Raw genomic sequence first — 17,458 nt, forward strand, 5'->3', positions numbered from 1 at the left:
CCACCACAGCCTGTTTACCCTGCTGCCATCTGGCAAAACGAGGAGGGATCCAATGCTGTACCACCAGACTCCGGAGCAGTTTGTTTCCTCGGGCAATTTACTTATTATTCTTTGTTAGTGCAATACATTTACAAAATTTGAATTTGTCATAAAACCTTGTGTTATATGTCGACAATTAAATCTTACATTTCACTGCAGCAGCCTGCTCGATCTCTTCTACTATTGATATTAAGTCTGTTTTTATTAATCCTCACTCAGGTTTTCAGTGTTAGACTTCTGCTTGTCACTGGGTATATTTTCCACAGCTCTTTTAACTCACGTGGAAGGAGATTAATGGCTCCTTCACAGAGAAAATCTAGAGTACATGATCCAAGCTGCGTGACTGGCTTCCACTGATTTTTTTCCCCCCCTCTCCCATTTGTACACAAGATGGCGAGTTTGGACAAAAACCTTTTTGATTAAATAGTCAGGGGTATATTTATTCATTTGTAAACACGAACAAATATTTTACAAGCCTCCAGATTAAAAACTCTGCGCTGTAATCTATGGTGTGTTCAGGCTTACTAGTGTGAACAGCAACGCTACAAATTCAGCAGATAATTGGACACAGAGTGATTGCTGTGAATAAGAGGAGCCGTCTGTCTCTCTGCATATCGACAACACTGCTTTAACCTTTGACTGCTTTTCAAAGACTTTTATTGCTCTGTCAGTTTCAATCATTACACTGAAAAAAGGGGGCTGTTATTTTTCAATTGATTACTGTCTCGCAGTGGTGCCAGTGTCTGATTTGTTTGAACAAGGAGAAATGCAAGTTTACGAGCAGGATGTGTTTCCAGGAATCGATACGTAGCATTGTATTTGTTGAATCACCAGAACCAGAACCTTGTTTTTCCCGCACACCCAGAAAGACCAGAGATATATCTGTGGTTTCTCTCATCTCTTTATCTGCTGAAAGAATCCCTCCTGTCAATGAGAATCACCCATGACATACTTCAAACTGCAAGCAGCTCACTCTTAATAATGCAGCATATGTCTTGGAGGCAATTCACAGAGCTGCTGAAATATTGATGCCTAAAAATCTGTATTTTTATTTTAACATCACAGATAACGGCAGATAATGTCATCATCTTTGCTCACAGGGTCGATGCACACGTGTATATAGAGGTTTGCATACTGTGCGAGTGTGTTACAGTTGAGTTTGTGTATTATATGTGTGTTTGCGCATTATTGGGTGAATCTACTGTGACCGATTTCTGTTCTAATAGAGGATGACAGCCGTTTTGTATGCCTGTGTTGCTGCCACTTGGAAATGAGAGACAATTCAATGTGAGTGAGTCGGCAGCACCTACACATGCTCCACACTACTTAAGCCATGTCGTAGTGTCATTATTAGTTAATTGACAGTTGCTGTTTCACTCTCCACACTATCTACATGCCATTTGTTGATTTGTTACAAAGTTTTAAAAGCAGAGAGAGAGAAATGTCGGCAGCAGCAGTGGGAACAAGGACAGAACCGGTTCGCGGGGGTTAGAGGATGCTCAAAGAGGGACATATGCACACACCTCACATACTGGCCCTTAACTTATAGATCAAAGTCAGCCATGACAACAACATCCAGAGGTACTGTTATTTGTGGTTAAAGGCCATAATAGATGTGGGAATGACTGGAGCACAGAAAAGAATGGTCCCAGATCAATCAGCCCTTGGCTTGTCCTAGTCACATGTAAAGTACCTATGCCTTTCACAGCATGCTACTGGCCTTGTGCAAAATAAAACAATGGACACACACACCACACACTGGGAATGGCTGAGAGCAGGTGTTGAAAGTCCACAAAACGATTTTACACTAAAAAAATGATTCAGGCAGCCGTCATGCGGAGCTTTTGATCTTCAGAGAGCTGAATGTCTCAATGCCTGGCAGAGGTGTTTGCAGACTTCAGAGTACCACAGGGTGTACAACCAAACAGTGAAGGTGGTCAGATCAGCAAACAGCATGTCCCTCCAGAACCTGTCTCGATAGACTGCAGTTCACACATTACCACAACAGGGTTTTGCTTTAACACCTTGTTTGAGTACGAGTATCTACATCTACATCTGGAAATTTTACCCCAGGGTCTCAGACATTCTGATACCGGTATCTCTTACCATATGCATGATCACGAGAGATGAAAAACAAGATAGGAAAGCCTACTACATGCTGTCAAATACTCAACTGGCTCATCCAAAGATGCCGTTTGAAGTAGCTAGCTTGTCACAGGGGAATATGTTTTTTATGTTTCTGTATTTTCCTCTCCTACTCTTCTCTCTGCTGCCATTTATTTTGTTCCATCTATTCCCCGCAGCACCATCTTTGCCTCTTCACTCTTTCCTCCTTTTCTGGGATTATTGTATAGCAGAATTATATCTTTCTGCTCCTCCAGTCTTCTTCAGCACTAAAGGCACATTAGTGAACTCGCTTTGCCCGCTCCTGCTCATTCATAATTACTTGGCATCCCACAGGAGAACAAGATGCACATCACTGATTAGCTTGCTGTTTACCAACTTTACTTATGCATAAAGGGCTCATCTGATTGAATGTGCATCATTATATTAACAATTAAAAACATCTTGCCTAAGATAAATTTACAAAAGATCTTTTTTGCTTCAGCTCTCAGCAAGGTGGGCTACTTTGTAGAATATACTGTTAATGTATAATGGATATAATGGATAGTAATGGAGGTATGGGTTGCCCTCGTTGCCTCTCAGCTCCTGCTATAGGGCCTACTGATGTGTGAAATAATGCATTTTCTGGAAGGTGACAATTAGCTTGCATATAGCTCTTTTTTTTATAACTATATGTAAGGCCTATGGTCTTAGCTGCCTGGTCTCAGGGTACTACTAGATAGACTGCCATGAAATATTATAATTAGACCCTAGAGAACAAACCCTAGAGACCTAAATGACAATTTCACAGATTTTTGCACTTCCCTGATGTTAACATTAGTGGGGACTGGTGAAAACTGGAGAGGAGGAAAACAAACTTATCATGCTATTTTACACTAGCTGGGAACTTACTCTATTTCTGCATTTTAACATTCAACAAAAGATTAAGTTAGATTAAGTCTTTTAGATTTCATTACAACTGTTATTTATTGAGTTCTTGATGGGAATGCTTGATGTGTTGCCATCTGTATATGTAGCGTCTGAGTCTGCAATGCATTTTTCCAAATGTCCAGTAGGAGGCGAGTCTTGTGCTTGGTTGGCTAAATTGATCTATAACCTCAGAAAACATTTTAATAATAACTTCTTCTTTTTTTTTTAGCTTGTGAAATATAACATATTGCTCAGTTCTACATTAAATGACCCCATTAGCTTGCATTGTCCTTCTCTTATTCAGTCAGTCTGCCTCTTACTCATCACATTCAGTTTAAAAATGGCGGTGTATGTCCATCTTTTTATATGCACTGTCCAAAAGGGTCACATGAAAATTTTGGGCTGTTTTCTAAAGCCCCTCCATAACAGTCTCAGCTGTGACAGTAGAAGCCAGCAAATGATGACATAGCACACAGTACATTATGCCAAAAATGCATCAGCTCTGCTACAACAAGCTAACTGCTCAGTTGGTTAATGCAAGTTGCAAGCTAACACTAAAAAAAAAAAAAAAGAAAGAAGAGAGGAATAAAAATGAAAAAGGAAATGACTCCACTGAAATTTCTAATTTGCAAGCAAAATTTGTTTGCAAGTCAGAAATCATGACTCTATAATTCTAAATGTATTTTGCTTCTATGTCTCTACAAACATTCATTGCACTCACAGAGTGTAGTACAGAGAATCAGTAACATACTGTCATATCAATAATGTATTGTGGCTGTTGATTGGTTAGGGAGGATGTTTTCTGGTGGTGCACTGTTGTGCATGTCTTGGCATGCATTAAATTAATGCAGGATCTCCCTTCAGAAGGACAACACAAGCTCCTTCTTGCATACTTACAGTATATGCAGAAAAGTGCTGAGACACCTACACATTACATCTACAGGAGCTGCTTGGCTATGGAAATCCATGCCATGAAGCTCTAGGGCACAATTTCTGTGCTGATATTAATGCCTGGAGGTCTGGAGTTCTGCAGTTATTGAGTAAGCGGAGTGTTGGCGACTTTTATAGACTATGCCCCTCAGCATGATGTCAGCTTTATCTGCCACATCCTGACTGGATTGCTGTGGTTCCTGAACACTTTCACTTTGCAATAAAACCACTTAACAGTTGATTGCGAGATATCTAGGAAAATATATAGACCTTATTGCAATAATGCAATGATTTTACTACAACTACAGCCACTGAACTTACATGAGATCTTTAGAGCTACACATTCTTTCACAACTGTTGTAAAGCCGAACTGCCTGGCCTGGTTTATTATATACCCCCATGGCAACAGGACTAAAAACATCAACGATTAAGAGGTGTGGTCCAGTACCTTTGTATATTCAATGTACACACACTCATGCATACAATGCAGGCTGTCGTTTCCCCTCCTGCCTTCCTTGCAGGGGTTAAAACAAACATTTTAATCAAAATTGCAATGGATTATGTCTAAAGAGCAGGAAAAATCTATAAATTATACTGAAATTTGGGTAATAGTTTATTTCAAGCAATTACTCTTTCATGTTTTGATCTCCTTCATGCCTCTAGAAAACAGACGAGGAGAAATCTCCTCTGCCTCTATTTAGCAGCCTCCTCTGGCTGACACAGTTTTTATTTTAAACGAAATGATTTTAAAGCTGATCAAATTTGTGCAATACATGCTCCCGCCAACCTCAGCGCACTTGATTTAGGCGCTTTTCATGGTGTAAATGCGACACTAAATGTGTATATAGCAAAGCTTCACCTTTATTTTTGTTGTATGTTACCACCGCTGTACTTCCAGCATCATAAAATGGGTAGCACTAGTCTTTTTAAAAACTCTCTCAGCGCTACCTTCACCCCTGCTCTTCCCGCTCACTAAAGCTTCGTTCTAAAATACATCTAGCAAACAAACCTTCTCATAGTCAAAAGTCCTGTGTGCTTTGAAAAGCTCAAGAGATTAAGTGGACTTTCTTCATTTTTTTTTCTTCACAAAAACCAAATATTTTGCAAGGCAATTCCATCCATCAAGCTTTAAAAGCTCATCTTAATTAGGTCTGCATCTGAATCTCCCGGCTTCCTCTGAGAATTGAGAGACTAAATGCTGGGGTCCCAAGCGAATGTTGCAGCAACCTTAGCACCAGTTTACTTCATCTTAGCCGAACCAGTGGAAGTACACTCATTTTGTGTGTATCAATTATGAATAAGATGAGAATATTTCAGTGTGTGTTTGAATGTTTTATATCTATAATGAATGATGTGGGGCCATCAGGGTTTTTGTTGTTGGTTTGTCAGTAGAGGTGTCTTCTGCAGTACATCATTTGCCTGTAAGTGTCCATGATAATCTCTTGACCTTTCCCCCCCCCCCAACGGACAACCTTTACAAACACGTTTTGAATGGAGCTATTGATTCTTTTCTCAAGCAGCTTTTATACAGATCACAGATTAAAGACTGCTGCTGAGGCATCAATAGCAAATTACAGTGCAATTTTCAAGAGTACAGGTGGCACAACTGTTTTCTACTTTTACCGCCTCTTGTCCATCATCCACGCTAATGTCTCGAGAAGTAAATGTGCAGATTAACATTTCATGCCCGTTCTTTCTGATTCAGCCTTACATCACCGAGTGAGTCATACTACACAAAGCAATGTGGTATCATACAACAGTGAGTGCAACAAGCTGTACACAGTCCTCATCTACCAATCACCCTTTACAGGGTGTTAATTTTGTAGCTCTGCCTCCCTTATGTCTCTTCTCTAAGAACCAAACAACCTGTCTGTAGCAGATACTAAGCTCCGTGATTAAGCTAACATGTTTTTGCACACAGGCGAATATTCCCTGCAGAAATTCACACATGATCTGTATCCATCTTCAAACATTTTTATCCCCGTCCTTGTTTGTTATGCATCCAAGCTCACCATAGTGCAAGCAGAAGAGAAAATGTCCTTTCTTTGCATTTTCTCCAGCACTTTCTCTCTTCTATTGGTAATAAATCATAATATATTTGCCCGACTACTGCCCTGCTGCTCTGGATCGTTAAGTACTGTCTGCCCAAGTGTGCCCTTAGGTGTCTAGATTCTCTGCAAGAACTATGGATTTGTGATTATTGGTAACTTGTATGCAAAACACATCTTTCCTCATAGAGGGAATGCTTGAGAAAGTGGAGACAGACAGCACAGAAATCTTGAAGGAACTGGGACAGGGAAATAGTGCTCAAAGGGGGACAATTGGTGTTTTGCATCCTGTGAGGTTGCGACACAGTTTGCCAGAAAAAACACACACACAAAAAAACACCCAACAACCAACAATGTGTTAACAGTGTGTGCTAGCTATCTACATCAACAGATCTTTAACGGTGGCCTCCCTTTCAGGCAAGTTGAGAATCTGCATGAATAACAAAACCAGATGAAAACCAAACCACAATTTCTTTCCCTCACCCTTTCTTTTTCTGTGGCCATGCTTTATGGAGATAATTTCAGAATTTGTTCTTGGCATCACTGGGTATTCCTTTGCATTATAACAGGTAAATATGAATTTGGGAGAAAAACAAATGGCATAGACTGACCGAAGACAGTTTACTGCTGCAGTGTTTGATGGAGTGATGGTAAAAGATTGAGAAATTCCACCTGTGTTGGAGTTATGTAACTGCAGAAGTGTTTGTTTTTTTTTAAGTTGCTGGTTAATTTGCGTGAGGATCTCCAAGATCCACCTTACAGTTATGATACAAGTTTTGTAATTTTTTTCTCCGTACACCACCGCAACATGTTTTTACTATAAATGTGATTGGAGTGCCGAGTTTCAGCTTTAATTCAAGAGGTTTAACAAAAGTATTCAATCCTTTTGAAGCCTAGAACCCATGGACATCACCCAATGCCATGTTTGGTCCTTTGTTTGATCTAGCAAAGATGCTTTGCTAGATCTTTACTGCATCCACTTTTGGATAGCTGCTCATCTTTCTGCCTTTAGTTCTGTCTTCAGTAACTGAAAGTCATCCTCTGATGGGTTTAGATCAGGTGACTGATTTGGCCATTGAAGAACATCACATAAACTCTTGGGTTGTTATGCAGCATGCTTTAGGTCATTATCCCTTTAGACTGTGAAGCACTTTTTAAATCAGCTTTGCAGCTGAATATGAGCAAAGAGCTGTAAACTTCAGAGTTAATCCCATCACTTTCACTGGTATTGGCAGTCATACATGCCCAGGCCATCACATTGCTTCCACCATGTTTGAGATAATGTGGATTCAGACTATGAGCAGTTTGTCTCCTCCACCCTTTTCTCTTCTCATCATTCTGGTACAAGTTAATCTTTTAGTCAGTGGTTTGCACATTGTTGTAAAATCTGTATTTCCATTCAGCAAAGCATCTCTTGACTGTAGATTTTGACAACAGTGTTAGATTTGTTTTTTTCCTCATCCTCCACTTATATTTACATCTTGTTGGACCTCATACCTTGTATATATTATAATTTAAAAACGATTGTCAATTGTTCACTTTCTTTTGAGCATCTGACAATCGAGGACTTTGTATAAAACTGGCTGTTAATGCTGTGCGTTTGATAAATCAATTGATATAAAGCTGAAAGTCTGCACTTCAATCACATTAATTGAATGTTTGGTTAAAATTCACTGTAATGGTATACAGAGGTGAACCTACAAAAAAAAAAAAAAAGGGTCCAAAAACATATCGATCTACATACATACTTTAACATGATGATTAAATTCCTTTTATGCACAAACTCAAATGAATAAATAAACATTCATAAAATGAACACAGAACATACAGAATACAGTAACTGTTGCCCAGCAAAGGACAAAAATCTTACACTAACTGAACAAAAACCATGCCTCCTATAGTGCTAGTATCATTTAAAGAAAATGTAGATGTTTTGCAAGGGTGTAGAAAGCAGCTCAGCAAGTCGTGACTGTTGTGAAAAGAACTGATAGATATATCGGTTTAATGACGCATCTCCAAACTCTGCAAAATGTATATGGTTGGAAGCAAAACAGGAAGAGGCAATCAATGTATTTTTATTGCAATAAACTGACAATAGCTAAGTGTCTCTTCAATGGTCACAATGGTAACTATTCGATAGAATAACATAAGGAAAAATAAATTAACCATGGTCATATAAAAATACATCAGTGAAAATAAAGCATCACTGGTTCAACTGAACACATCAACACACACTGTTTTACACCTAAATCCGGAACCAGCACACAGCCAGAACATGCAGCCCTCAAAACACAGCTACAAGACTGTCAGAATGTGTGGAGAGATCTTGGGAGGTATGGGTGATATTATTACCACAGAAACACTAGAGACTGAGTGTACAGCGCTATTGATGGTAGTGAGCAATGTGACATGAAAAACCACAACCGCATCCTCCACTTCCTGGCTAAAGTCTAGAAAGATACAATTAATGTTGCATGAATTAAGTCTCAGATTGTGGGATTTACACATTAAAGCCGAAGCAGCTGTTCTGTGGGCACCATTTACCCATCCAGCATCCCTGGAAATGTCTGAGATTCATAAAAGGCAATCACTCAACCAACAAATGAGTTCATGTAGACTTTTTGTTTTTTCCTTCCCAGCTTTCGATTTAGCGCTGACGATAGCGCAAGCCCATAAGAAGTGGAAACCATTTTTGTCAAACCACACCAGTTATTTATGTCACTGACTTCCTTCCTGTTGTGAGTTTTTTTTTTTTAAATCTTGTCAAGAGGTGTAGTTGTAAACAAACACAAAAATAATAAGGCAATATTTTGACCACCGAGGTCTTTGTTAGGCAAGCGCATGTGAGAGAACACTTAGAAAATTAGGACCATTGAGAAATCATAATGCAAAAAAGGGGAAGTCATTTGCTATGTATACAAAACAGGCCAGTTTTATGCATGTAGAATTTGCTTAGTTTCAAAAATCAAAATGTTGCCTCATTATATTGCTGGCCTTTGAGCTGGTACTACTTGTCTCGTTTCCACTGTGTGGCACTTTTTTTCTCCCCCGAGCACCTTGCACCTGACCCGGGATAGGATATGATCCGCAAAAATGTGTTTATCCAATCATGTTGGCATATGCATAATAACAGATGGACGGCTAGTTGATGCTCCAGGTTCTGTTATGACACTGATCAGGTTAGTTGTAGCTGTATTTGCTGCACATGCATCACATTTCTAACTCCCAGCCTCACTCAGATTAAAATGGTATTGTCTACTTGAAAAGGATCATTTGGAGAAAATAAAAAAAAACTAGGAAGCTGTGTAGCTCGTGTCACAGTATAGGAAACATACTTGTAGCTTCTTTTTTGTTGTTTTTTTTCTTGACATAAATATGTTTAATGAAATGCTGCATAAAAGCAAAGCATTAAAAAGACGAATAGGAGCAATAAATATCAAACACAGTCTCCACAACACCCATTCTTGAAATGATCTATTTCACAGGCTCAAAGGGCATGTAGAATTGGCAGTCAGATATCGTAAATGATGACTGGGGCCGGGGCTTCGTATTCACTCTTGGGTCAGGAAGTTTGGGGTGGGGCGGGGGGGGGGGAGGGGCTGGGCTGGGCTCTGTCACACGAACACAATTCACAGAGTTCGAAGTTTACAAAACATCAAATTTCCTCCTGCAATATTGTCATGCAATATACACGTTGACACGACTGAGACGACAATAATGTCACGTTTCTCAAGAGTTCTCATGTCCAGTCTGGCAGTGAATGGGGGTTAGGCCCACATTGGATAGAGGATTTCACACCTCCCCTGGCACTCCAGAGAAGGCAACAGAGGTTTTCAACCCTTCTCCCTTGCGTCAGGGGAGCTGAAGCGGATGCCTTCAGCCAGAATCCTTGATTAGAAGACATGTTAAACAGTTCCGCTGTCTTTGACCAAACATCCTACCTAAGGTGTTACATCACACTTCACTAAATAAATGCGACTCAAGCAAAAAAAAAAAAAAAAAATTGAATAAGCATTTACGTGAATCTATTTTTGTGACTTGCCTGGTCAACTATTGTATATTTAAAGCCACAGTAAATTTCATTATAGTTATAGATATACAGTGTTTTGACACTGACCGAACTTGACAACCTGGTATGAAATGCGCAGGACAAATCTAGCATTTCTACTTCTACCACATTGTCAACACACAGGCTATTGACATATGTGCTTGGTGCAGTTGCCTGGCAACACAAGCAGAAGCAGTTTTTTTCTTTTTTGAAATTCAAAGCAAAAAAGAAAATCTTACAAAGCTATGCAAAACAGTATAAAACAATAAATAGAAAAAAAACAACAACCTTAGAATAATCACAAAAGTCAAACATTTGTCATCATAAACTGGTCTTCTGATGTGCAGATAATGTGTTTAGTGGTTTATGATACATCTACACATGTTTAATCTTCAGTGTGGCGCTATACAAATCCCTTAAAAAAAATATGCATCTGATATCTTTTAAAGATGTAGGACTTCGTGGTCGTACGGGGGAATTCAAAGAAATGTGCAAGAATTCAATTTCAATCAAGAATGTGGAAATTCAACCAGGACAACTCAACTGATTCAACATAAGTACATTTTTTTCTTTTGTTTTTGCCAACAAGTCCCATAAATCCACAGCAGGAGGTAAGAAGACGTATTTACAATCTGCCTTTGAAACCCCCCCCCACCCTCTTTAAAATTTCAAAGAGTAGCTGTTGAGGAAATAAGGAGGACTTGGCACTGAGAAAAAATCACTTGTGTTAAAGTACATATATCCTCAGCAGGAGGGAGCTGTTCATTTATTTTCCATAATTTCCCCATCTCCCACTCTTTCGCTTGCAGTTTCTTTTCTGGGAGAAGAAGAGTGGGACAGTCTCCCACTAAGGCCAGAGTGTCTGGCAGTGTTTAAGTGGCACACCAGGACCTGTTTCTGTCTGCCAAGCTAAACTCATTGTGAAGGCAGGTGGGCCAACACACATACACACATCCTCACTTAGGACACAGACTTGTGTGTCCTAGCCTTTGTCTCTATGCAGCCTGGCAACCAAGTCGGCAGCTACGAAGTCAGTGGGCGCAAAGCATCACTATGGCAACCAGCATAGTGGGCAAGGCTGTAGCTGCTCCTGGATCAGTGCTGAGACTTTTTTTTTGGCATACTCTTAATGCCAGAGTTGATTATAGAGTTCCTTCTCTTAAATGTTCTTCCAAAATTGGCCCGTGATCTCATGTGCACAGTTTTTTTCCCTCCCCGCACTCTTTTGAAAAATAGACAAATATTCAGAGTAATAAAGATGCAACTAAGAAATTAAGATTCACAAAAAAAAGACAAAACAAAAAGAAAATGAGAGAGCCTCATGATACTTCCTTTCCCATACTTTGCACGTGCACAGTTAATTGTGCTTACACACTAGACACAACCTCATCCACACACACACACACACACACACACACACACACTTTTTTAACATAAAACAGACAGCCACCAGGGTGTGAATTTTCAAACTGATCAACTGATTGACTAATTCAACACAGCAGTGAACGACAGTAAGGTCTGAAGGTGGAGTCCAGATCTGCTCCCTGGCATAGTGTAGGCTAAATCCACGATTTAAGCGAGGCAGTCGGGCAGGACCCTTGCTTAGTCGACCGAGCCGGGGTGCAGGCTGAGAGCTGGCGGGTCCAGGCAGGTGGGAGAGTAACTGAGGTGAGGTTCTTTAATCCACAGTAAGGGAGCACCGTTCTTGCCTTCTTGGCTCTTGCTGTTGTTGCGGCTCTTGTAGCGGACTAGCAGCAGGGCGATGAGGAGGATGCCAAAAATGGGGAAGGGATAAAAAAAGACAAAGTAGAAGAGGGAGCTATTGGAGCACACCACTGACTGGACGGTGGACACTGTTGGCAGAAAATAAACACGTTAGTTGTTTTATTCTTTCAAAAGTTTCTCATTTATGTGTCAAAATATCACCATTTACTGATATATATACATACATATTTCTTTCTTCCACCTGAGAAGCTGCTGTATCAGCATATGTAAGCTGCTATGATGTCACATGAATGAATATGTGGTTATGTGAGAATAAGTGGGGGGGAAAAGAAATTGAAAACTACACCTCTCAGAATTTGTGTAAAACAATAATTAACAGGATTTCCGGCTTTTAAAAATAGTTTTACCAAGTTTTGGCAAAAACAGAAGGAACTTAGATTTTTCCTAGATAAGCTCAGTGCCTTTTTGATCAGCGTGTATATATCTGGAAGTAAGGAAAATGATGTGGCCCTCTGTAATGGAGAAAAACAAAATGACCTTAATGACTGTAAATAGAGAACATTCAGAGTTTTTCTCTTTTCTGTCTGTAGTCATAAACTTTTAGAAGTTCACCTGGCGTCACTGCAGCACATTTGAATAGGCTAGAATTTACTGAATAAAAGATGTATATAACCAGATTGTACTCGTTAGAAATGAGATTACGCAAGCATTTTTACACAATGAAACCAGGGGAACCAACGAACAGGACAATGTGAGTCAGACTTCAGAGGGTTAATAATAAACATAGCTGAGTACTGATAAATACAGAGTGCAGGTCTCTTACAGCTTGCACTTTTTGCACTTCTAAATCATCTTCTCTTATTTATTGAGCCTTGTAATTTGATTTATTTTACTGCTTTAAATACCAGCACAGCTTTTGACACTGTAAATGACTCAGCTTCAGTGCTAAACAGTAAGCGGCCATGTCTGGCTCTCATTTTTACTTGTTAATTGCAACTGAGGAAGCCAGATCCCACAAGATAGAAATTACGAGAAAAAAAAAGTAACTAAGAGCTGCATAACTTGCTTATTATTAGTTTCCGTTTGCCTGCACCAAAACACATATTAGGAGATATTAGGACTGCACAGTGTGACAATACATACGATAAGCCTAGATTTCCAAATAAGCAGTAGCTAATTGGTAATAAATTACCAGTATGCTGTTAGAAGGCAGCCATTGATAAAAGTATAGCTTTATGCAATCTTCAGTGTCACGACAGATCAAAAGATTCTGTCTTTTACGAGCTTACCTTGTTGTAATACATTGACAATAGTGTACCCAGAATTGTTGGTGGCCAGGCGGTACCATACGTTGCGGGGGTTGAGCAGCCACTCTTCAACGTGGCAGTAGTATCGGCCCCCGTCTGTTGGCCGGGCCCCTTGAATGGTCAGGCTGTACTGATCAGAGGCCATCCTCTCAAACTGCAAGCGAGAATTTGGCCCGGGTTCCTCTATGGGGCTGCAGTTTCCATTTCCAAAAACGGCATCATGTCCAATGGAGAACACGCACTCCCGGTCTCCTTCTTCTTCCCCTGGCTGATCCTCATTGTTGTCGTTTTTAGGGCGCTCTACATACCAGGACACGGAGAAGCGGGAGTTTCGGGATGACTGTGAGGGAATGCTGCAGCCTAGTCGGATTGGACCGGACTCTTCCACAGTCATGTTTGACTCCAGTTCTTCAACCTGCAAGCGAACCTCTGCAGGGGTCCGGAAAATAAACAGAAATTGAAGACCCTGAAGCTCTCCAAGAAATTTCTAATAATTTCAGCTTAGTTCAAGTTCAAATACAAAACAAACAAATCAGTTAATTAGTAGGTTACCATGCTGCTATTCTGAAGATCTTCAGAATAGCAGCATATTAATATTATATTATTATTTCCCCATACAAAAAACGCTTCTGTGATGATGATTTTCTTTTTTCTTTGCTGTCAGTTTGGCATTCGGTAGCTGTATTTCAGTGTTTTACTGATAAAATCATGAAGAGATGTTCTTTTTAAATGAATCAAAATAAATGCCAGTCATTGCTCTAATTTGAACAAGTCCAAAGAAATTAATACTACAAAACAGCAAATGATTCTGAAAATGGGACACTAAACTTCCCAAATGCACAAACAAAAAGGAAAAAATAAATAAATCTCAGAGCGCTGCCCAGAGCTATCACTAGTCTTTCAGCTTCCCAGCAGGGTTGGATCCTACCCCAAGGCTACTGTGTCTGGTGTGCGGTTATACTACAGTCCTTCAGGGGTGATACTATGACCCAGTTCCACTGCAGTTTTAAAAAAAATGACAGTACAGACTTGGCATGCCTGGACTCATCTCACACACAGTTTGGAACGGTCTCCTTGTTAAAGCATAATGAGAAGCAGAAAGCACAGCAGGAAAGCAGGGGGAAAAAAAGGAGAGTTCTGGCACACGTCTCCCCTCATCTTTTTTCTCGACAGGCAGATTTTTGGATGACTTCCTGGGTGAATGTTTTAACACCTTAATGAACATCTACGACGTTTATACCGCATTTTATATTTAGCTTATGAAGATGTTTACATGTCCATAAAAGTTGAAATCTATAGGGTCATGAATAATAAAAGTTACAGTCCATGTTGCATGATGAGTTTCCACATATATTGTGTTAACTCTCTGAAGCATGAAAGGGACGAGTTAGTCTCCCCAAAACAAGCCTTGTATACGATGCGCATATTTCAAAATATTTTCATTTGCGTGAGTAGCTGAGTGCTTCAGCTATGCACTGGTAGACCAGATTCAACTTAAAAACATAGTACTGTAAGCACTTCTTACTCTACGGGCTAATCACCAGGTGTTTTCATCCTCACATTCTAGTTGGACAGATGCCTGATCAATGATATAAATTCTGCATTGTAAACAGCACACCTGGCAGATGAATACTGCTCCCCAAGTGCCTGAAAAGTCACCTTCAGCAGGACTGTTCAGTTATTATTGGCATTTATGGGGTTAGACAAAGAATCTCTTTGTATATGAAGAGTAGGAGGGTTTAGGTAAATGAGAAAAGGGAGAGGAAGTTAGTCAAGTTAGGGAGAGGAAAAAGATACAAGTTGGAGAGTTCCTAAAATAACTGTAATGAGGTGGGATGTCAGAGTGTAGGTGGCAGTTGGAACATCATAGCTTTAAGCTCAAGTTTTTGAATTCTGGACAAGAGGATTAGGGTTTTCCATCAGCTGGCATGACTTCAATCCATCTTTTTCCACCTGAGCTCTGGCTGGGGCAGGTGTAAGGTCATTGGAGTGAGACATAGCATGTCATAGAGGGAGGAAAGCAAGTTGGAGGAAGGATTGAGTTAACAATGGTTAAGTGGTTTAAAGGATCACAAAATGTAGGGCTTAAGTGGCAGCTGCTACCTCGCTGCAGTGGGAATAAACATGGATTTGGTTAAAGGGAAAAGCACTGCTTGCTCACCTGGTTTTCTGACCAGAACCTGCGTGAACCCCGAGGAATCCCGGGAGAGTCGATACCAGACTCCATCTGGGTCACTCAGCCACTCCTCCACCAAGCAGTAGTACGTGCCAGAATCGCTGCTTTCAGCCCTGTTCAGCGTCAGCACATACAGACGGGGTGACAACCTCTCAGCCTGCACACGCCGTCTCAGTCTCTCCTCATCTGCGTAGGCGCCATATTCGAAGGCCCCGGAGCGTTCGATCCTCAGCAGCAGCTCGTCAGCCTCCGACCCGGTCGCTCGTCTCACGTACCACATCACGGTATGCTGGGAGTCCTGGTTGGTCTGGGAGGTGATGGAGCAATTGATCCTGACACGGCTGTCTTCCAGGTACACCTGAGACTGGTTGTTCTTTTGCACTCTCAGCTTACTCTCTGCAAGGAATGAAGGGAGATGGGGGAAAAGGGAGAAAAGGAAAAGGAGCAGACAGTCATTTCTATGGGTATAGGAAAATGTGAGCGCTGGTGACAGGTACACAATGCAATTTCTGTTTTGTGACAGACGACATGTTGCTAGGTTTATTTCTGGTGGCACCAGGGGAGGAAAAGATAGTGATGTGTGGGTGGGTGCAGCGGTTGATGAAGAAAGAGAGAAAGAAGGGAACAGGAAGGAGAGGGAAATGTCAAGAAAACCAAAGCTGCAGGGATGGGAGGTCTGCTGGTATCAAAGTAAAAATGTATGATAAGATGCAGAACAGGAGAAGAGACAAGGGTGAATGGTAGTGGGGTGGATTGCAAAGTAGGGCTACGTTATTAAGTAAGATATAAGACAAAAGCAGTTGGGGGGGGGGGGGGGGGGGGGGGGGCGTCTTGTCAGTCTGCCAGAAAGTAAACGAAGTAGGAATCCATTTATAAAGTCAAGCAAGGAGGGAAGAGAGCAGATAGGAGAGGAAGGAGACGACAGCGAGGTGTGACTGGGATGTCAGGAAGGAACTGAGGCTGCCCTGAGTGCTGTGACAGGATTGGTTACAGTGACATTGGTTGTGCGATAGGATTAGTTGCAGGTACATCAGGTGTGACCGCAACCAGAGTCCCACTGTCAAATGCCTGGGGGGAGAGGGATTAGTTGAGCAAAGTATGTAGAAAACCACAAAAATGCGTGTAGACATAAACATCCTTGTCATAGAATGTATGAAAACACAAGGACAGAAATTGTGTGTTTTCATACATCTTATGTCCACCTGCACCTCATAATTCTCCGTTCCTGTCGTGAAAACCACATTTTTTCATGATGTAAGAGCTTCTGTAATTTACATGAGACGTGAAAATACTTGTTATAATGCAGTGAAGATCTGTCTTCAACAATCATAACAACAGGGGTACTTACAAGCAATCAAATATTCATACATTAAGCCAAACAGGTCTGCATAGTTTTGCATTTATAGTTTATTTTTTAGCGGTTTTTCCCAGTGGAATTGGCACACCACCTCTATAACTAGTTTTAACCATCTTGCCTGCACAACAACAATTTGACTGGTAGAACTCGTGTGCAGGGAAACAGATTCCATACATGTGAGCAGCTATAGACATGCATCTTGAGGAAATGCCATCTTTCTTCACACCAGAATGAGTGTAAAACACATTTTGAGGTATCAGCTAGCATTATCTAAAGGACATGGGTGATTTCTGGATGGATTAAAACAGCAGTTTTAAAAAACTGCCTGTTGTAATGCATCTATAGATGCAGTTTTTATTGTAATTAATAACATAAAGATTAAACAGACACAAAAAAACCCCAAAATTGATACTTAGATATCATATACTTGAGATCACAAATAGCACCATAGATCTCAAACCTACAGTTTTGGCAATGCTGCAATGCATCTGTTCCACTGAACATCAAAAACTGTCGAGTACCTAAAGCTGGCATAAAATGCTGGATGACAGCCATATTCTTTTTCCACTTGTCCTCCATCCGACCATTTCCGAACCGTTTTTATATTTTGAGATGGAAGCACAGTTTGACATTTCCCCCCAAAGTTAAAAGAAAGATTTTATTGAAAAATTTATTTTCAAAGGAAAATTTGGGTATTGATGCTTTGAGAGTCAGGCATATCTGTAAAAAAAACCCAAAACTGTAAATAAAAACAGATATGATGTGCAATATGCAGTGCATTTGTATTAATTCGAT

The 17,458-nt window shown here is 40.4% G+C and overlaps 1 protein-coding gene across 2 annotated transcripts in view; it reads right to left on the reverse strand.

Moving 5' to 3' along the window:
• Positions 1-10,422: 10,422 nt before the first annotated feature.
• The window catches only part of igsf3 (immunoglobulin superfamily, member 3), a 75,811-nt gene continuing 68,775 nt past the window's right edge, over positions 10,423-17,458 (reverse strand). For both annotated transcript variants that reach the window (XM_026144082.1, XM_026144081.1), the window contains 3 exons: positions 15,292-15,702; positions 13,113-13,559; positions 10,423-11,951 (listed from right to left, as the gene is read on the reverse strand). In XM_026144082.1, the coding sequence (XP_025999867.1) occupies positions 11,701-11,951; positions 13,113-13,559; positions 15,292-15,702 (1,109 nt within the window). In that variant the 3' untranslated portion in view covers positions 10,423-11,700. The remainder of the gene's footprint in view (positions 11,952-13,112; positions 13,560-15,291; positions 15,703-17,458) is intronic.

The sequence above is a fragment of the Astatotilapia calliptera genome, chromosome 16, assembly GCF_900246225.1.
Source record: "Astatotilapia calliptera chromosome 16, fAstCal1.2, whole genome shotgun sequence".
Taxonomy (NCBI): domain Eukaryota; kingdom Metazoa; phylum Chordata; class Actinopteri; order Cichliformes; family Cichlidae; genus Astatotilapia; species Astatotilapia calliptera.